The sequence below is a fragment of the Pleurodeles waltl genome, chromosome 3_1 (genome assembly GCF_031143425.1).
Source record: "Pleurodeles waltl isolate 20211129_DDA chromosome 3_1, aPleWal1.hap1.20221129, whole genome shotgun sequence".
Taxonomy (NCBI): Eukaryota; Metazoa; Chordata; class Amphibia; order Caudata; family Salamandridae; genus Pleurodeles; species Pleurodeles waltl.
The window spans coordinates 1,130,295,046-1,130,317,036 of NC_090440.1; the positions used below are offsets into that span (position 1 = coordinate 1,130,295,046).

Sequence of the window (21,991 nt, forward strand, 5' to 3'; positions counted from 1 at the left end):
AACTAACACCTTTAAAGAAACTTGAACAAGACGAAAGACATGTGCATGATAAAAAGGAACTTTCGTCCAATCTTTTCTATCGCTTGTTGAGTGAGTATGTTGAGACAATGGATGCGAAAGATTGTTATGTATGCACACAAATACCTAGCTCAGTAGTGGAAGGGGTGATGTATCATAGCATGCCTCTTACGTACGGAATTACATGTAGCTTGATAATGACCAGATTTTATGGCCAGGAGTATATTCACTACTTTTATTCAAATCAGGATGTTACATTTGCATATGTCCCCATAATAGAGTATCTGAGTAAAGTAGCAAGAGATTATTATATAAAATTGATGAGGGGTTTCTTTGAACCATTGTCACCTTTCCACACAGCTCACGCACATAGAGAGAACCTTACATGCTTACTTTCACCGATGGAGATAAGTTTTTTAGATAACACTGACGATAGGAGGAAAGAGGTGAAGGAGAAATTAGAAAGGGAGTTACATAAGAGGACATCTGTAGATAACTATGCTTTTGCTGCGATAAAGACACAAGGGAAAATAGCTTTAGATACATTACACGTAGGGAGAGTCTGTATACATAGACATAAATCATATTATGACACAGTTTTTGTGGGAACGAGTGAATGTAAACATACGTTTTTGTTTCAACCCAAATGGACGTTCATGCTGAATAGACAAGACCCAGTTATTCCAGGGGTATATTATATTTGTGGACTTAACGCCTATTATCGTCTTCCTAAAGGATGGTATGGGAGATGTTATTTGGGAATAATATTCCCAAAGGTATATCAACTAGACGACTTAAAGAAATTCCCAAAGCTGTCTGAATCACATCATGTTCAGAAGAGGGAGACAGCTTCTGGTGTGGTGGGAGATATATTTGGAGCAATGATTCCTTCAGTGGGAGTCATATTGAATTTGATTAAAATACGAAAGTTGTCTACTATTGTGGATAACATGTTGACAAAATTCTCAGGAGCTATAATCCTGATGGATGCTGAACTTGCTGCAGAAAGAGCTATGACTCTTCAAAATCGGCTTGCCTTAGACATCCTTTTAGCAAAGGATGGCGGCATTTGCAAAATGCTTGGTACACGTCACTGTTGTACTTATATACCAGACAGCAGTGGGCAAATCAGAAAAATGCTTACAAATTTAACTAATGAAAGTACAGATTTGAAAGAATTGAAAGAACCAGGAGTATGGGAGAAGGTTGGAAAAGGATTTGCTTCTGTGGGAGATTGGCTCAGCAACATTTGGAATGGATTATTACTGAAAATAGTAAAAGGAATATTAATAGTATTAATTTGTTTATTAGGCATTTGGGGAATATGGAAAGCTATTAAAATATTGAAAAAAAGAAACGAAAGGAGAAGAGAAGTGAAAGAACAAACCAAAGTGGTAGAAATATACAGAGAAAAATCACAAGGAATCAAAAGAAAGAGGGAATTGACTGAAGTGCCAAATTACAAAAAACAGAATTTTAATGGGATAAAATTTGTGGGTAGATTTGATGTGATGACATAATTAGTCATCAGAGGAGGGATTGATGACGCAGAAAAAGAAGGACCAACATATACTCATATATCATGCAACCAAAATCGTATAATGCAGTGTGATCTTAGTAAAGAAAATAATGTACGAGGGAAATTGTGCCCTCGGAGTAGTACGCCAATATTATAAACGAGCTTTATTAATCATGAAGAATTGAAATTTGTAGTAATCCGTCATAATTGCAAATGTGTGCCATGATTTCTTATTGAAACTGTTTGTGCTTAGCTCAAATTTAGTAGAGGCTTTGGCCTAGTTGCCTGGTCTCAAATTCTAACTGCGTGGCTTTTCCTTGAACTAATAAAATGAATATTTTACTTTAAAGTTGTATTTTTCCAGTAGGGATGACTAACATACTTATCTCCAAGGTTTCGTGCTAGGCAAGTTTCATCCCCTTTGAAGCAAGGTCAGTCTCTGCAAGTGCGGACAATAAGAGTTCTGATATCGAAATAATTGGCAAACTGTGTTGTAACTTGTGTTCCAAGGCTCCAAGGACAATGTATGCATAAATGAGTACTAGGAGAAAGACATTTTCCATTGGTCAAATTGAAGCCATCCTATGAACCCTCCAATGGAAGACCCTGCTGAATTTGGAATGTTTCTTACTTAAACCCACCGGACAAAGAGAAGTCAGCCATTTTCTACGATGCCATTTTGAAGTTTGATCCAAGACGCCATCCTAGATGACATCTTGATGCCCTTTTCTCTATTCCAGAGAGAGAGACTTTAAGAATTCTCACCCTAGAGACTTTAACTTAAACTTGCCCATGCAGTAACTTTGTCCCTTTCTCCTTGCTGCTGCAATGAAATTAGCCCTTAACTTTGCCCCTTTAAACTCTGCCCCATGCTGATCGAACCGGTAACTGAAGGACGAAGACTTTCTTGAATGCTGATTGCATTTGGTAATTATGAAAGGATAATTGTATTATGCATTGTGTTTTTCCTTTTAGGTACCAACTGCTATTTGTATAAGGCCCAAGCTAGAAGTTTTCCAAATTTGTGTTGACTAAATTCGTTTTGCATGAAGCCCACATGCCAATGCTAATTAGAGGCTAGTCGAAGTATTCATCTAATGCACCATGCTTAATTGAAATCTTGTTATGCTGACCGATGTATGAAATTAGTCAAATTCAGTTGCTTATATTAGTGATTTGTATTGCTATAACTGAATGCATTATAATTCAGATTTTGCGTAGATTACGTTTCTTTCGCCGCTGTGGACAGCTAGTAATGTTCGTATTCATATACCATTTGGTTTTGAGACTTATATACATTGTGCTAGCTTTGTTAATATAGAGAAATAAATTCACTAACTTTTAATAAACTGGTGTGGTTATTCATGACTGAAAGGTCATGGTGCGTCGAAATACCAACTGTTATTGATTCCTAATGTGCTATTTTGATCTATTAACTAAGTATTGGCTATCGATTACAATAGTCATTGATAGTATAATTCTAGGTTTGGCATTCCCAGTCCTCCCTCCTCTTGTGGATGTTGTGTAATAGATAGTGCCACCCTCCGTCTATCCCTGCCCTACAGTAAATCAGTCAGTAGGGAATGTAATTTATGAAAGAACGAGCGTGGCAAAGATATCGGGAGCGCGGTGAAATAATATAAAAATCGCGGTAAAATTAGCATGTTAGCTATGGCTGTCCGGCCCATAGGGGATTGTGGGAGCGAGTTCCAGAATGACAGCGAGCCGCGGGTAGATCTGAGCAGTCTGTCCAAGTTGCCTTCTCTTAAGTCTGCCATGGAGTGATATATATGAATGCCTAGGTATTTAAAGGTTGAATGAGACCAAGACAGTTGATATTGGGGTAGCGTCATGAGCTGTCCATTTGGTATAGGGTTGAGGGGGAAAATACTTGATTTAGTCCAGTTGATGTGCAAACCTGAGGCAAGTGCAAAATTGTCCAGTATTAGCATTACCCCTGCTATGGAAGAAGTATGATTGTGTAGGTATATCAGGGCATCGTCTGCGTATAGAGATACAATGCGATGTGTGTTGAATTCTGGGATGCCCCAGGTGTAAGCGTAGCTGCGGAGTTTAAATGCTAGTGGTTCCATTGCTATAGCAAATAATAAGGTAGAGAGCGGACAGCCTTGCCTGGTGCCCCTGCCAATGGGGAATACTTTGGAAATAACTTGTCCTGTTTTGACTCGGGCTGTGGGTTTTGAGTATAATGTCCTGATCCAGCTTATAAAGCCGTGCTGAAAACCAAATGCCCTTAGGGTGCGGAAGAGATACTCCCAGCTAAGCGTGTCGAAAGCTTTTTGTATATCCAGGGATATAGCTACTGTTTCTGCCTCTGTGACGCTGTGCATTATACGGATTAATCTCCTAATATTTAAAAAAGTATTTCTCCCTGGTATGAATCCGGATTGATCAGGATGAATTAAATTTGGTAGGTGAGGGAGTAGTCTGTTTGCTAGGATCTTCCCTAGGAATTTACAGTCAAAGTTTAGAAGGGAGAGCGGTCTATATGATTTGACATCCAAGGGGTTTCGGCCTGGTTTTGGGAGCACAACTATCAATGCTTTGTGCATAGAGTCCGGTAGCTGCTTTCTATTGCGAGCTTCATTGAACACCTCCAAAAGGGGTTGCAGGAGATGATTGGCTTGTGAGTTAAAATATTCGGCTGGCAGTCCATCTGACCCTGGGGTTTTGCTGCGTGCTATTTGCGAGAGAGCTAAGCGTAACACTTCTATAGTGATAGGGCCGTCTAGTGCATCTGCATTGCTCGTGATATGCGTGTTTTGGGGAATCAGCGTCAGAAGTTCAGTCAGTTGTTGTTCAGTGGGGGGTGGGGTGTTGATATAAGGAGCGATAGTACGCGTGAAAGGCTGCATTAATTTTAACCTGAGTATTAACAACAAGGCCTGTGTGCAGTCTAATCGCACCTATGGGTGAGGATTGTGATGGCTGGCGAACCAGCCATGCTTACAGTTTACCCGATCTATCCCCTTCTGCATGCTGTTGCGCCTTAAAGTGTCTGTAGTCGTGTTTGCACAGCCTGGTATCAGCCTCCCTGTGACTGGCTCTAAGCGAATTCAATGTGTCTAGTGGGGCTGCATTAATAGAGACCTCAACCTCTATCTTATGTAGTTTGGTTTCCAGTTCTTGCAGCTCTCTAGTGAGTACTCTCTTGACCACCATGGTAGCTGCCAGACAGTGGCCACGTATCACAACTTTATGGGTGTCCCATTCAATAGCGCATGATGAGGTTGTGTTCTTATTTAAAGAAAAGTAGTCTGATAAACACTTGGACAGCTCTGCGTGAGAGGGAGGGTCTGTAAAGGCTTCTGGCTTGTAAACGCCAAGTTGGGATGCGAGTGTACGTACAGCCCCATAATAGTGTAACATATAACAGATTATGGTCTGAAATAGTGCGGGCAAGGTACCCAGATGTATTTATTTTTTGGATAATGTCAGTTGGTGCAAATAACATATCTATTCTGGTGTGTAGTTTATGTACTGGCGAATAATAAGAGTATTCGCGTTGCATGGGGTGTCCAATTCTCCAGATTTCCCTCAGCCCGTTATTAGAGGCCCACTCTGCCAGGTCAAGGGATGCTCATTTAGCTGTGGGAATGGCGAGTGGGGGAAATGAGCGATCCATACGGATGTCTAGCACACAATCAAAATTGCCACCGCATATACTAGCCATCGCAGGATCGTTAAGTTTACTGATATTAAGTGTCCATAAGAATTCACGTTGACTTGTGTTGGGGGTGTATAATGCAACTAATGCTAGGGGGAGCCATCTAGAACACCCTCCAGGATCACGTAATGCCCATCTGGGTCACATTGTGTGCAGGACGTTACAAACTGGACCCCTGGGGCTATCCAAATCGTCACCCGAGCAAATGTCAAGAAGGTAGTACCGTACAGTTGTCCCTGCCATTTTGCACATGAGCTCTCCAGAGAGGACCTAGCGAAGTGAGTCTCTTGTAGCATGGCAATATGTATCTGGTGTCTCCTAAGGTTTGTATAAATCCCTTGCCGATTGCGTGAGGATGTCATGCCTCTAATATTCCATGTGAGTATTTTGTATTGTGGGGTGTATTGTTGATTTTGGGAGGTCATGATGTATTTGTAGATTTATTTGACCGTAGTGAGTATGTGGTCCTTGCTCTGTATGTGCCTATGATGTTCTCAATGTCTTCTACGATCAAACATTCTGTAACGTTGGTGTTACCTAGTGTGTATTTATTAATGACACGGTTGCGACACCTATTACTGTAATCATGGACTACTTTACGTAACATGAGTAAAACCCATTTAGTGAAAGAAAAAACAATAATTATATAAAACAATAACTGTGGTTGTGGCACGACTGGAGGTATGCCAGTGTCTGCCAACTTAGGGAAACAGTCCGTATGGAGCAGGGGGTGCTTCAGGCTCATGTTTTCGAGTCAATGGGATTCCCGGCCCATGTTACTCTTATTGCTGGTGCTTCTGCTCGGGGCCTCCAGCGACTAAGGTGTTGTGGCTGAGAGTAACGATGAAACATGGTTGCATACAGCCCAGGCCCAGATAATTGAACGAGGTGGACTGATTCTGTACAGGAGGAGCACAGCCTAGAATGTGGTGGTGTTTAGGACCTGGGTGACTAACAAATATCATCTGCTGTGCGCGGCATGAGAGTAGGGCCTCGGTTGGAGTCTGCGGAATCATAATTTACATCTGGTTCATGGTCTGCTTCAGTTTGGGTAGACAAGGATGTTGTGGATGCGTTAACAAAACGGGTTGTGGCCTGTAATAGTAAGGAGCGCTCCTCTTGGGACTACTCAGGTGAAGGTTTAGTGTCTTGTTTTCTATGAGGCCTGCGTTTATCCTTTGGAGGAGACCATTTTTCCATAGGATTTCTTGGGTTTATCGGATAAGCAAGGCCTTTAACGTGCAGCCAAGTCCATGCATCCTCTGGAGAAGTGAAGAAGAGAGTGTGGGTATCGTCTTGTACTCGGAGTTTGGCAGGGAACAGAAGAGCGTACCTGATGTCGTGTTCTCACAGTCGTTCTTTAACCCTGAAAAAGGAGTTACGTCTCTTCTGTACCTCTGCAGTGAAGTCTGGGTAGGCTGTGATTTCTGCATTTTCGAACCGTATAGGACCTGATTTACAAAACAATTGTAAGATGAGGTCTCTGTCGCGGAAATTAAGGAGTCTTGCTATTAGAGGGCGGGGCTGTGCGCCAGGCGGCGGGGGTCTTCCAGGAACCCTGTGGACACGCTCTACAGAGAAAAATTTCGGGATGTTATTTTGTAATATTGTTCCGAGAGCCATTGTTCAATAAATAATTCTGTGCTAGGCCCTTCAGCCCGTTCGGGAAACCCCGCAAAGCGAATGTTGTTCCGGCGTGATCTGCCTTCAGAATCTTCGGCTCTGCGTTTCAGAGCTTCTACTTCGGTCGACATTGTCAACATCTGCAATTAGAGGTCCTTTAGTAAAGTATGCCAAATCTTATTCAAGTGCTGTTACCGTTTCGGCTAGGGCTTGTTGGTCTGTACGCAGCAGATTGACATCTTCGACAACTGATCCTATTTTTGCTTTCAGGGTAGTATTGGTGTCTAGGATGGCTTATAATTTCTTTTCAGACTGTGTTGTGTGGGTTTGTAGTGTTGTTTCCATCTTCTGCAGTGCCTGGTACGTAACTGAGGGCTCCGCAGGCGGAGGCGATGCGCCTGAGTCCATGTTTCCTGGGGCACGCGTGGGATCTTCGGTTTGCCCATTGATTGTCTGGTATGACTTAGTGTCCCAGTCGGAGTGTTTACGGATGAATACCGAGTAAGGTTGGCCCTATTATTAGTAACTTATGGTAGTGTTAGGATTAGTTGCACCCTGTGCGGTGCCGGCCGGCGGGCGTAGGGTGAGCTTGTCGTAGTTATGCAGGCCACCTGTTTTGTGCTTGTGGGGGTAGTTTCCCAGTGCCCGAGAGCTTGAGCGCAGGGTCAGTAGGATTGTTTTAAGCAGGTAAGTCACTGAGTTTTAGTAAATTACTGAAAGGTCGCACTAATCCTTATCTGTGGGTTTAAGCCATAGTCAGAACTCAGAACTGGCAAAGCTGAGCGGGTGCAGTTGAGGGAGAATCACTCCAGCTGAATGATCTATGCAACGAGAAAAAGAAAGGTTTTTTTCTTCTTTTTTTTTTGTTTTGGACATTTAAGTAGCCGGCTGTTGTAAGATGAGGAAAATGACAGGCTGCAACAATGCGCAGATCAGCTCACAACAGGCGATGCACTGTTAAATTTACGTAATTGTGGAACAATATGCTCATGTACACCCATAGGGAACCTTGCATTCCATGGAAGCGCCGCAACTCGATTTATGTTGCGGATGGGGCACGAGGCTGACCACTTTGATATGTCCTTAAAACGTTTTAGGGCTAAGCAAATGCTTTGTCTATCAATATCGCCGCCGCCTCTCCGGGTCCTGCGCGACCGCGGCTGCTTGTTGTTTGTGGTGCATAACTCATCTAATGTTCGCCGCGGTCGCGGCTCCCTGCTGGGTCGGAAGCGGCATCAGCATGCATCCAAGCGGTGTTCATTTTATGTGAAACCACGCGCACCAGTGAGGGAAGATAAGGCCCGTGGTCCTAGGGACCCAGCGCCAGGGAACCCGCGGGTGCAGCCCTTTAAACCCTGCGGCCGGGATTACCTCAGTAGGGCGGGCGCGGCCTCCCAAAGGTGGGATTCCCAGGGCTGGCGTGCACAAACAGGCCCTCACCTGTACCGGGGGCATCCAGCCCGTCACTCCAGCTGAGGCGCTCCAAGCCTGTTCGGGTCCCACGGGTCCGCTCCGAGCCCCAGCCCGACTGGTAAAGGGCAACTCCTTGGCCCAGAGTCTTGCCTGATCGGGCCGCGCCCACTAGCACACGGCTCAGCCGTCCGTCTGGCAGTCCGCGGTGCATGGATTCCAGCAGTGCCTGAACCGGATAATAGGTCGCCAGAGAAGCACCGAGGGCAGCACGGGCGACGCCTTCCACTTAAAAGGACGGAGACGTCAGATACAGGATATATGACGAAGGCCGGGAGCGGAGCTGCAGTTTATGCCGCTCCGGTCGCCATGTTGGCCATGCCCCCTGCATAGCCATAGTTTAATAGTCATCTAAACTATGCTGAACTGCTACTGCAATGTCAGAGAACTGAAGCAGGAAAGAGATGTTTACTTGAAATGCCTCAAAACAGGGCTACTCTGTAGCCTAAATTCAGGCTTCAAGCTAAAAAGCCACTAACTGCAGGAAACACTGATAAAAATAGAGCTGCTTGAGAGCTGGAACAAATTGGAGAAAATGGAAAGAAACTAACATGGAAAGCAGGGAACTAGAAACTCAGTAGACTATGAGATACATTTCAGACTGTAAAGGGTTTAGCAATAATGCCTATGTTTGTCATACATGCCCTTGACTCACATGGTTCCTAAAGGTGAGGAGCACTTCAGTGCGGCTACTGATCTGAACACACTGTATGGAAATGCACGAGTTACAATAATTTGGCAGTGTTCGTTAAATTATAAATTAAAGGTATACGCTTAGAAATTTAAACTTTTGTGTACCTTAGCTTTTGTTTGTAGATATAGAATAAATGTAAATGAAGTGATATACATATAAAGATGGTCCATAAATTATAAGTTTAATGTATAAGCATAATTGAAGAATTATTAATCTTTGTGTATTTTAAGTTTGGTTTGTATAGAAAGAATAAATAAAGTTTTCATAACTATAATAAATGTAAACCTTTGGTTTTTTTCAATACATTTTCATATTTTTTATTTAAAAAAATTGAAATCGTAGAGTTTACTTTGTTGAGTGGAGTGTTATTAAGTGGAATGCTGTAGAGTGCAGTAGAGAAGTGTTGTAAAGTTTACTGTCGTAGTACTGGGGAAGCGCGTTTTGGCTGGAGGAGGAGGTGACGCTTTTAACGAGGGCAGGAGCCCTTTAAATTTCAGTTCGCGCTCCCACTACCGCGGGAAGCGCGTTTTGGCTGCAGGAGGAGGTGAAGCTTTTAACGAGGGCAGGAGCCCTTTAAATTTCAGTTCGCGCTCCCGCTACTGCAGGACGCGCGCGGGCCAAGGGCGGGCCCGTCCTGCGCCCGTCAGCGTCTGACAGAGACTGGGCTGGGCCACCCCCCTGACATCCTACTTTCGGAGGGCTGTAAGGAGAGGACTCTGACTTGCAGCTGTGCTGGCTCTGTGGACAGAGGATCTTGCTGACTAACGCAAGGTAGGGACAGGAGTCAGGCCCCCCTCGCTTACTGCTCCTTGGTGTTTGGGGCAGGGACAGCCCCTTTCAAGACTCTTTGCGCGCCGCTGCCGCGGGTTGCGCTTATTGGATTTTGCTGACTTCTTGCGAGGTAGGGGAAGGAACCAGGCCCCCCTCGCTCACTGGTCTTTGGTGTTTGGGGCGGGGGCAGCCCCTTTCAAGACTCTTTGCGCGCCCGCTGCCGCGGGTTGCACTTATTGGATTTTGCTGACTTCTTGCGAGGTAGGGGCAGGAACCAGGCCCGCCTCGCTCACTAATCCTTGGTGTTTGGGGCGGGGACAGCCCTTTTCAAAACTCTTTGCGCGCCCGCTGCCGCAGGTTGCACTAATTGGATTTTGCTGACTTCTTGCGAGATAGGGGCAGGAACCAGGCCCCCCTCGCTCACTGGTCCTTGGTGTTTGGGGCGGGGACAGCCCCTTTCGAGACTCTTTACGCACCCGCTGCCGCGGGTTGCGCTTATTGGATTTTGCTGACTTCTTGCGAGATAGGGGCAGGAACCAGGCCCCCCTCGCTCACTGGTCCTTGGTGTTTGGGGCGGGGACAGCCCCTTTCGAGACTCTTTGCGCGCCCGCTGCCGCGGGTTGCGCTTATTGGATTTTGCGGACTTCTTGCAAGGTAGGGGCAGGAACCAGGCCCCCCTCGCTCACTGGTCCTTTGTGTTTGGGGCGGGGACAGCCCCTTTCGAGACTCTTTGCGCGCCCGCTGCCGCGGGTTGCGCTTATTGGATGTTGCTGACTTCTTGCGAGGTAGGGGCAGGAACCAGGCCCCCCTCGCTCACTGGTCCTTTGTGTTTGGGGTGGGGACAGCCCCTTTCGAGACTCTTTGCGCGCCCGCTGCCGCGGGTTGCGCTTATTGGATTTTGCTGACTTCTTGCGAGGTAGGGGCAGGAACCAGGCCCCCCTCGCTCACTGGTCCTTGGTGTTTGGGGTGGGGACAGCACCTTTCGAGACTCTTTGCGCTCCCGCTGCCGCGGGTTGCACTTATTGGATTTTGCTGACTTCTTGCGAGGTAGGGGCAGGAACCAGGCCCGCCTCGCTCACTGGTCCTTGGTGTTTGGGGCGGGGACAGCCCTTTTCAAGACTCTTTGCGCGCCCGCTGCCGCAGGTTGCACTTATTGGATTTTGCTGACGTCTTGCGAGGTAGGGGCAGGAACCAGGCCCCCCTCGCTCACTGGTCCTTGGTGTTTGGGGCGGGGACTGCCCCTTTCGAGACTCTTTGCGCACCCGCTGCCGCGGGTTGCGCTTATTGGATTTTGCTGACTTCTTGCGAGGTAGGGGCAGGAACCAGGCCCCCCTCGCTCACTGGTCCTTGGAGTTTGGGGCAGGGACAGCCCCTTTCGAGACTCTTTGTGCGCCCGCTGCCGCGGGTTGCGCTTATTGGATTTTGCTGACTTCTTGCGAGGTAGGGGCAGGAACCAGGCCCCCCTCGCTCACTGGTCCTTTGTGTTTGGGGCGGGGACAGCCCCTTTCGAGACTCTTTGCGCGCCCGCTGCCGCGGATTGCGCTTATTGGATTTTTCTGACTTCTTGCGAGGTAGGGGCAGGAACCAGGCCCCCCTCGCTCACTGGTCCTTTGTGTTTGGGGCGGGGACAGCCCCTTTCGAGACTCTTTGCGCGCCCGCTGCCGCGAGTTGCGCTTATTGGATTTTGCTGACTTCTTGCGAGGTAGGGGTAGGAACCAGGCCCCCCTCGCTCACTGGTCCTTGGTGTTTGGGGTGGGGACAGCCCCTTTCGAGACTCTTTGCGCGCCCGCTGCCGCGGGTTGCGCTTATTGGTTTTTGCTGACTTCTTGCGAGGTAGGGGCAGGAACCAGGCCCCCTTCGCTCACTGGCCCTTGGTGTTTGGGGCGGGGACAGCCCCTTTCAAGACTCTTTGTGCGCCCGCTGCCGCGGGACGCACGCAGGACCGCCCCGTGCCCGCCCGCGACCGTATGAGGCCGGGCCATTCACCTTTCTTTTTTGCTCTTGGGGTTCTTCTGTTTGCTTGTCATCTACAGCAGGGGTTGTGGAGTGTACAAATTATCTTATGGTGCGGGGTTTCTAACAGTAGCAAGAGGGGCTTGTTTGCATCCTTATAGTTTGGGTTTCACTCCAAGGCCCCAAGATTCCAGCAAGAAAGATGGGTCGACGGCGTGGGGGGGGTCGAAGAGAAGCTTGGATCAAATAAAACCCTAGACAGCTTCTTACAAAAGGCCGTCGGGGCTCTAGAGAAAGAAATAGAGCTGGTGCAGCGCCGTTTAGCAGTTCCATCTTCTCCAGCTATTATTGCAGCCCACGACGACCTTGCCATACAGCCCACCTCGCATACAGGATCTCTACCTATAGCGACCACCCCTTCCCATTCCCCTGTAGGTACCCTCCAGAAGTCTCAGTGTGAAACACCAAATGACTCCATTCCACCTCCATTGCTGATTTCGCAGACCAGGAGCTTTTCCAAGAGTGAGCCCCCAACCATTGTCGTTCCCAATCCCAAGGGCAAAAGGAAACGTAGGGAGCCTGTCATTTTAAATAAACGTACCAGGACTCTGAGTCCCCTCCATCCGACTCAGCTCCCTAATAAGGTCACGGATCCATCCTCCTCGACCAACAGTTAAATGAGTCTATTAGGGTTCTCATAAGAGAAGAGATCTCTAAGTTGCTTCTTCCAATTGCAACCAGCCTTCAAATAATAGAGGAGAAACTAGAAGTTTTTATTAAGACCCAGAAGCCAGTACCCTCTACCACTATAGATACCCAACCCCGTTCGTACCATTCTTACCCTACTCACGAGCAGGTTAGTGTTAATAGACGACCTGCCCTAATGAGCAAGAGCCACTTTTCCTCTTTAAATCAAGATTCAACCCGTTCTGCCAGAGTACCAAATACTTCAATTATTTCTCCGCTGATGGCTCCAGCCCATCCCCCAGAAAGGATATCCCTTCTGTTAAATTCAGTGCCTAGTATTGGTACTTTTAATTCCACTTGTGATCACGTTCTCTCTGGCTTCTTGCAGAGGACCCAGACCATTGGTCCAACTGGAATAAGAGGATTGCAACTCCCCCCGGAGTCATGCCCATATGTCTTGGTTATTTCCAATGTGCCTGTACTTAAAACCAATTCCCCAGAATCTTTTACTGAGCTCAAAAACAAGGTTATCCATTGGTTACATCTTAACGTGGGGTTTGCATTCTCCATGACATCCTCGATCTTAATGGTGAGAAGGGTTGGGTGGGTGGGTTCTCTAGAAAAGATCGGTACGGGGGACTGTATTTTCATCAATTTTAACTCCCCCGTTCTTGTAAGGCAGCTTGCGTTAAATGCAGATAGACCATACCCTTCAGCAGGCATGGTCTCTCTATGTAGACTTCAAGCATTCTATGCGTCCGTACGGCCACCCATGAATAGGCAACCATTATTGTTTCGTAAAGTTTCCCATGACATTGAGACACGGTCCAGCCCTGATCTTGGTCCCAGACACCCATCGCTGTCACTCTCGGAGATAGATTGACTATGTGATGGTCCGTGGGGAGAGGATTCCAACACTCTTGTTTCTGAGTACATTAATTATACTGTCCCTACTGTTCCTACTTTAGCAATTCCATTGTCTTTGACGGACCCTGATAACCAGGGAACTTCTGAAAATACTTTTAATTTAGCCAATAAGGAGGGGGTTACTCCTCCTACAATCACTTCTAGGGATCCAGGGCTCTACTGTTTAGATACCTCACTAGATATGAATTCATCGGGATCAGCACTTTGTGAAGTGTACATCACACAGGATAACACAGATACAGGCAACTAGATGTCAGTGCAGAATAGCACGATTCCCTGCTGTACTATCCCTAGCATGAAACATCCCCCAAAGGAAGCTAGACATATTAAATCTAATGATCTTGCCAAGGTTCTTAGTTGGAATATAGCAGGGCTGGAAAGTAAAATGCAAAATCCGGAATGGGGTCAATTTATCGACGAACATCTACTATGTCTATTCCAAGAAACTTAGGCGATGGGACCCAAACACAGATCAGGTTTTAGAAGCTATTGGGTTCCAGCTCGAAAGTCACCCTCTGGGAGACATTCGGGAGGGCTACTTATATGGCTAAGTAGTTCTCTCAGAAGTAAAGCTGTAGTAATAGATACGGGCTGCCCTGACCTACAGGCCCTATTGTTAACGATCCCCGAGGAGACATCTTTACTAATAATCAATGTTTACAACAGGAGTGAGGGCACCCTTGTAGATCACGATGCTCTATTTTTATTGGATAGTTTACTTAACAATAATATTTCTCACTTTATTTTGATTGGAGGGGACTTTAATGTTACATTTGAGCCCAACCCCCTGGTCCAAGAGATATATCAAGAAGAGGATGCCTATTGGGGGATTCCACAGCTAGTCTCTAATAAAAAGCCGAGATTGAACAAAACAGCTCGTTTAGTGGCTGATATTACAATAACATATGGCCTTCGAGCCTGCAATGGTAGCTCCTGCTCTGACACAAATCTGCATCCCACTTTCAAACGAGGAGGGTCTTGAAGCCAGATTGGTTATATACTCCTCGAAATCCGACTGTGGGGCCATATGGTTGATATGAGAGTACAAGAGCATGAAGAGAGTGACCACGACCCATTGATTTTATCGACTAGAGGCCTATTCCCTTTACTTGAGACACCCCATTCTAAGCCTTATGCCCATCAGCCAGCTTTATCAAATAATAGACGTATTATAAAATGGGAGTCTGTTATTACATCCCCTGAGCATCTTTCATTAATATACAAATTCCTAGCCAATCAAATGGAGTGTATGCTTCATTATAAAGAAGATGATGAGGGTGATAGGCTTTTAGCAGCCCACAGTAAATTGTTTGATTCCCTAAAACGCCTTTTTACTAAAGAGATCACCAGTAACCCCAAGAAAAAGTGCCGGGCACGGTGGTTTAACAATTTATGTAGGGAAGCACAGCTCACTTTATTGAAAGCTCTAAAAATAGGCCAAGTTGAATCTATAAGAACAGCTAGAAAAGATTACAAGAACGAATGTACCAAGGCACGCAGAAGCTGGGAAGAGGCTAGATGGGCAGCTATCCTGGAAACCGCTAAATCAAAAGATACCTCCAGGTTTTGGAAATTAATAGCAGAAAACTGTGGCGACTCCGCCTCTGTACCTGGCACATCAATTCTTCCCGCAGCCTGGGTTGAGCATTTTGGCCCATTATTTGCAGGTCCTCCCGAGGTATCCTTCAGGTCCCTTGATATTCCAATATCCCAAGACGCTTCCCCGATCATATTTACCTTAGCTGAAACAAGTGCTGCTATAGATTCACTAAATTGGGGAAAGGCTCCAGGTCCTGATAAGATTCTGGGCGATTTATATAAGACTAGACCTGACATATGGGCTCCTTATCTCAATCGAATCTGCAATGCAATCGCAGCCGGAGCCCCTATCCCTCATTCATGATAAGGGGCTGAGATAGTCCCCAACTTTAAAAAAGGTAGCCCCAATATTCCAGCAAATTATCGTCCGATCAGTCTCCTGGACAATGTTCAAAAAATGTATGCTAAACACCTTTTGTGCAACCTCGATGAATGGATCTTGGAATCTAATGCCCTATCTAATATACAAGCAGGGTTTATACCTGCTGTGAGCACTATTGACCAAGTCCTGAGATTCCTGCCAATTAAATGGAAGAATGTGGGCTTAGGGGGGGGGAAATCTGTATGTGGTCTTCATAGACCTGAGAGCTGCATTTGATTTGATCCCCAGGAACATGCTATGGTCAACACTCTCTAATATGGGGGTTCCTTCAGGTCTCTTGAGTCTTATCACCCGGCTTCATGACATGTCCTAATTAGATGCGGCAAGGAGGGTGAGCTGACAGATCCTGTGGCTATCAACAGAGGTGTCCGGCAGGGGTGCGTTCTGGCTCCTACCCTTTTTTTTGCTTTATAATAATAACTGTATCCGTTATTTGGAGAATTGCACAAACGACTCGCCCAAATTGGCTGGGGAAAAAATCCCCTGTTTATTGTACGTGGACGATACAATCTTGCTAGCTAAATCACCCATGGGCATCCAAAGTTTAGTTAACCAATGTTGTGTTTCTGTAAGGATTTTGGGCTTGACGTTAATGCTAACAACACGAAACTTATGATATACAGATATCTAAGAAAACGACCACGTGCCAGAACTGAAATGAATTCAATACCACTGGAGAAAGTGGAAGAGTTTGACTATCTGGGAATTAGATTATCGACCACAGGAAAATGGGAGGCAGCCATTGGTAAAGGGGCACTTATCTTAAGTCAAAAAGGTGGGGCCCTAGTACGTAAGTCCAGACAGGCTCCGAGTTCCCCTTTGATTATAATTGCCGAGATCTATAATGCCCAAATCCGTGCGGCGCCCTGTATGGAGCAGAACTCTGGGGATTACATAGAAGATTGGATATTTTATAAACAAAAGAAAACAACTTCCTTAGACAGGTTTCCCGGTTAGGGGTAGGTACCCCAATGATTCCTCTCAGGCTCGACTTAGGATTAAACAGCATCAAAACCATAGCGGCCCTGAGATCGCTTTCCTATTGGATCCGCCTTTGGAAAACTCCTGAACTCGAACCATACAGGGCGGCGGTGAGGGAACTCATAGTTACTCCCCAGGGCCCGACCAAAATCCAATGGCTGCAGGAGATGAAATCTGCTTGGGTTAAAATAGGTCTCTCCCATTACTGGGAACATCCAGAACTGATTCCCAATAACGCGAGACAACTTGTTGAAAGAAGATACTGGAAAAAAGTCAACGAAGATATACTGTACCAAAACGGGCTGGGTAGGCTAACAACAGAATTCCTCCAATTCAAACATGAACCCTGGCCCAAGACTTTCATGAACCTCCCCATGCCACCATATGCTCGTGCCCTCTATTTACAGCTTAGATATGATTCCCAGCCTATTAATAATTATACGGCCCACTGGTCATCTAGCATCCCCTCAACTGATAGATGTATATCTTGCCCTCACTATAAAGAAACAATTGAGCATATTCTGTTCTTCTGACCCTCATAAAAGGGCCCTAGAGGAAAGTGGATTATCCCCCTCTGTAAAAATCTATCACTGTTGGACAGAGCCAATGCCACCAGAATATGCAAATATGAAACATCCACACTGGTAGCCTCCTCAGTTACCAAATTTTTATCGGAGGCTTGGTGTATTCGTCGTAGGCTCATTTCTGTGAAGGGCCCCTAGAGCTCTAGGCTGAGCCTTTGTTTGTTTATAGAGGGAGATTTTAACAAGATTCATATTCCTTCGTTCCTTTTTTTATTTTCTAAATATGCTACTTACCCTGCCATTATTTTGAATTAGATAACTTATATGCAACATCCTTTTCTGTATTTTAGTAAGAATTTGCGACCTTTGTAGGAGCAAACTGAGATCGCACAAGCTTACAGAGATGTTTTTTTATGCCAAAACTTGCCAATTGTCGTATTTTAAGTCCGATTTTAATCTTAGTTGTAAGGATTTTACTGAAATATTTTATATGTTAGTTGATTATTAGATTTTTATAGTATCTTGAATGACTGTTATTATGAACTATGATGAGTAATTGCGATCCCAATGGATTTTATATAACTATGTAAGACTGTTCTTTTCTTTTTAACTCTAAATGGTCCAAATGTTTTTGGACCGAATGTGTTTAAATAAAATACTGTTGTAGTGAATAATGCAGTAGAGTAGAGTAGATTGGAATGTGGTACAATAGAGTGGCGTATAGTGGAGTGGCATAGAGTGGAATGTTGTAGAGTAGAGTGGCATAGAATGGAGGGGGGAAAAATGGAGTGCAGTAGTGTGCAATGTAGTAGAGTGTAATAGCATATAGTGGAGTTGCGTAAAGTGCTGTGGCATAGAGTGGAGCGGAATGCAGTGGAGTGATGTACTGTGTAGTGGCATACAGTAAAATAGTGTAGGGTGCAGTGATGTAGCATAGAGGGGACTTGTGTACAATGTAGTGGCTTAAATTGGAGTGGCATAGAGTGGAGTAGTATATAATGGACTGGCAGAAAGTGGAGTGGCATAGAGTGAAATGGGATAGAGTAGAGTGGCATAGAGTGCAGTGGCATACAGTGGAGTGGCATACAGTGAAGGGTCGTACAGTAGAGTAGCGTACAGTAGAGTGGTGTACAGTAAAATATAATACAGTGGAGTGGAGAAGATTGAACTGCAGTAGTGTGCAATGTGGTAGAGTGTAATAGCGTACAGTGGAGTAGCATAAAGTGCTGCGACATGTAGTGGATCTGTGTACACTGGAGTGAGGTACAGTGTAGTGACATACAGTAAATTAGTGTAGGGTGGTGTGTTGTAGAGTGCAGTGATGTACCATAGAGGAGACAAGTGTAGAATGCAGTGGCTTAGACTGCAGTGGCATATTACAGTGTAGTGGCATATGGTGGAACAGCACAGACTAGACTGGCTTAGAGTGAAATGGCAAGGTATGGTTTAGAGTGGAGTACTGCAGTACTCCTTACATTTATTTTAGATATATCGAAACCTACAAATATTTTTCCCTTTCTAGTACTTCTTTTATTTATTAAGTGATAGCAGGTAAGAGAAAAATATCAAACTTAATACTTACTAACATCTAATAGAAAACACAGAACACAGGCAAAGTGTACCTAAAAGCAACATGGCTACCTATAAGCATGTAAAGGCAGTCATTAGCCAATCAAATATTGAATTGTCATTGCTATGTAAAAGGCGATTGAGCAAAATATACTACATTTTGCAAACATTCAGTCACTACAGATATCACCACGTTAAATGGTTTATAACTAAACAAAATACTAACCCTACTGACCAAAATTCAGAGGAATTCCTACACCTGGAAATCCTAGCTATAACTACAGAATGGCTACCACTAAGTCTTTATTATATACTATAGTTATTAAAGAGTTGGTGATAGCAACTATATACTTATGGCTAGGTCAGAGTTTCCACTGAAAAACTGTTTTTTGTTTTCTTAATAAATTTGGTACTGTTTGATGAATCTACACACTTAAACTAAAGTTAATACAATTTGGATTTGGCATAGTAGTTATGTTTAACTGAGTCGATCGTGGAAAAAAAGGGGAAAGGTTAAAAAAAGGAAAGTTTCCCATTTTAATTTCCATTGGAATATTTGCTCTCTGTTGTAGAAAAAACACTCAGGAATTCCACCAAACTTGGCAGAGAAGTGTTGTTGTTTGATTTGGCTTAAATCCTCATTAGTATTTGAGAAATAGCATTGTAAAAATGCCTTTTATGAGACTGAAAGAGTTAAGAAGTGAGAGATAACTGGACTGTTTGTCACAGATCATCTGTGACTCCGGAATTGTGGGCCTAAATTTAAAAAATAAACACATTTTTTTGAAAGAGGGAGCTGTTTTCCATGTCCTCCATTTTGGGTTGGCAAACAAGGGAAATGTGATTGGCTGGCTGTAATATAAACACATTGGCCCTCATTACTGGCAGAAACCCGCCAGCTGCATTTGGACATCCCAGCTGCAGCCGGCTCCTAATGGAGTCGGCAGCAATGTGGCGCTTCGGCGGGTGCAGCAGCACCCGTCGCGCTCTTCACTGTCTGCCAGGCAGACAGTGAAAATCGCGATGGGGCTGTCGTTGGGGGGCCCTGCACTGCCCATGCTAAGTGCATGGGCAGTGCAGGGGCCCCCAGGGGCCCCACGATTCCCCCTTCCCGACAGCCTTTCCATGGCGGTTTCTACCACCATGGACAGGCTGGGGGGAAGGGGAGTCATAATCCCCAGGTCAGTGCTGCCAAGTCATAATCCCCAGGGCAGCGCTGCCCTGGCGGATTATAACCGCCGGGACAACAATGGCCGAAAACCGCTGCGGTCAAAATATAGCGAATTGTACTGCCAGCCTGTTGGCGGTACGATCACCAATTCAATGAGGGCCATTGTTGCTGCAACTATTAAAGGCCTCATAGCTCAGTCTACACATCCTAAAAGCAAATGTGAAGGAGCCCAAAGCAGAAACCAGGGGGATTTTTCTCTAAATGAGTTTCCCACACCGCCAACATCATAATGAGGGCCTTTGTCTTTCGTGTATAGCTGCGATGTATCATAAATGACTCTGTGTTTATAAATATGAAGGTTGGGATAAGTGTTGTGTTAGTAGTTGGGGTCAGAACACTAGATCTAGTGAAGGGCGTGGTGAAGTGGATGGTGGTAATCAAATGCTTGACAAGAAATGTTTTACACATGGAAGCAGACAAGTTTAGGATAAAGTATTCTTGGATATACCCTCAAAGGGTATAGAAGTGTTTGAGAAAAGGATATTATAGACCTGGAGGTACTTAGTGTGAAGTACATCTTGAGGTTTAAAGAGGCCCATACAGTAGGGAAGAAGACAGATCAATTTACTCAATCCTGCATCATTAACAACCACCAAAAACAGGTATACTAGTATGCTTCTTTGTTTTATTTATCAGGGGCTTCTTAAAATAAAGCAATGATCATCTTTCCTGAGAGATCACAAACACAAATTCACAGGAAAAACAGATAAAAAATCTTGAATGTGCATGTTTAGGTAAGTGTATTAACAAAACTAATCTCAGTAAAGACTATAACAACATTGCACCCCAAGGAACATCAGCTTGAATGCGAAGGAACCAGGAAAGAACTGGTTAGTTGAAGAAGATAGGAAGAACTTAGAGTTATGGTTTTGATATGTTATGGAAGTATTGTTTTTTGAGATCGCTGTATTAAATAGTGACTTGTTGCAAATTATAAACTTTGTAGAGTTTGGAAGTTTCATAGTGAGTAGTGTGACATTCAAGAATATGGTGCAAGAGTATGCTGATTATTTGGAAGTCTTCAGTTGGCATTTTGAATACCTCAAAGTTACTCTGAAGATTAAATAGAGGTTTTGGGTTGGCTTTGTGCATAGCGTTTGGATGTCCAGATGTCTTCTGCTTGTGGTTGTCTGTCTTCCGATGGTGACCTCATATGTAACACCTAGGTGTCAAAGGCTTGTTCTGTCTACTGCTCTTTGGGTTTCATGATGACTTTGTGTATAATGTCTGTCTAGTGTCACACACCTGGGGTTCAAATGAATTACTGTGCAGCCTCTTTCTGTGTTTGTTTTCTGAGGCCCTTGCCAGTGTATTTGTGTGCTATTTGTGAACATCAACAATGAATTGAAGAACCTGCGCATCTGCATATTAACATTGTGTCAGTTGGACTTTGTGTGGTTTTTTTTGTTTCATTATGTGTGGATTGGTGTGTTTATGAGTGCCTCGGACTGGCCATGTGTAAATTATTTTGCTACAAATTCTCTGAAACTCAGTCTCCTCTGGGTTGCTAGTTGGAGGCATGTCATGTCTGACCTTTTCTACCTCTATTATACTAGCAGATTTCCTGTGTTAATATTAATGTTAATATTAATGTCTGTTCTTCAGGTCTCTCAATTGTAAATATATACATACACATCAACCTTTCTATCCTCATTTGTATTTCCTTTTTTCTCTCCTCCAATGTTCCTTCCTTCAATGCACCTCTGTTCGACCTTGAAGCAGTCAGCAGAGCAGCCAGCAGAGCAGTCACGAAGATGACTCTTGTCGATACTTGAGCCTTTCACTGCCAAACGAAAGGTAGGTAGAAAACTATGGGCAGATCTTGGTACAAAGGATTAATGAGTGGTCGAGATATGGATGGCAGCTATTACTTATTTTTAGTAATGTATTTCATAATGGCTGTGTTGTTGTATTGCAGCAGTGGAATGCATACCATGCTGCTTTTTTATTCTCTTTAAGGGTGTAGTAGTAGTTTACTGAGTGGAGTGAAATATAGGAAATACATTCCCAGTACAATCAATTTGAAAGAAAGCATTCCATTTAACTACCCCAAAAAAGGCTGGGACATTAGAAAGAAGAAGGGGATTCACTATCAAAAACTCAGTCAAGGTTTGATCATTTTAGATGTTGCCATAGACTAGCTGTGTGGCTCCTGGGTTAGTAAAATCCCACTGTTATATCACTGCTGAAATACCAAAGGGTTGGACAGTGGTGGATTGGACTGTAACGTTCTCCAGGAGGGTGATAGAATTTGAAATGTTATGTAATAATTATCAATGCACTGATGCTTAAAATTTGGGCAATTGAACTCAGCTTGAAGTTGCCAGCAGTAAGAGTTGTTGCTTCTCTCTGACT

The 21,991-nt window shown here is 44.7% G+C and overlaps 1 protein-coding gene across 1 annotated transcript in view; it reads left to right on the forward strand.

The window, feature by feature from the left end:
• LOC138283557 (uncharacterized) overlaps nucleotides 1-21,991 on the forward strand; it is a 106,226-nt gene that overhangs the window by 70,989 nt on the left and 13,246 nt on the right. Inside the window, exon 2 of the mRNA XM_069221497.1 lies at nucleotides 21,356-21,433. Within this exon, the coding sequence (XP_069077598.1) occupies nucleotides 21,356-21,433 (78 nt within the window). The remainder of the gene's footprint in view (nucleotides 1-21,355; nucleotides 21,434-21,991) is intronic.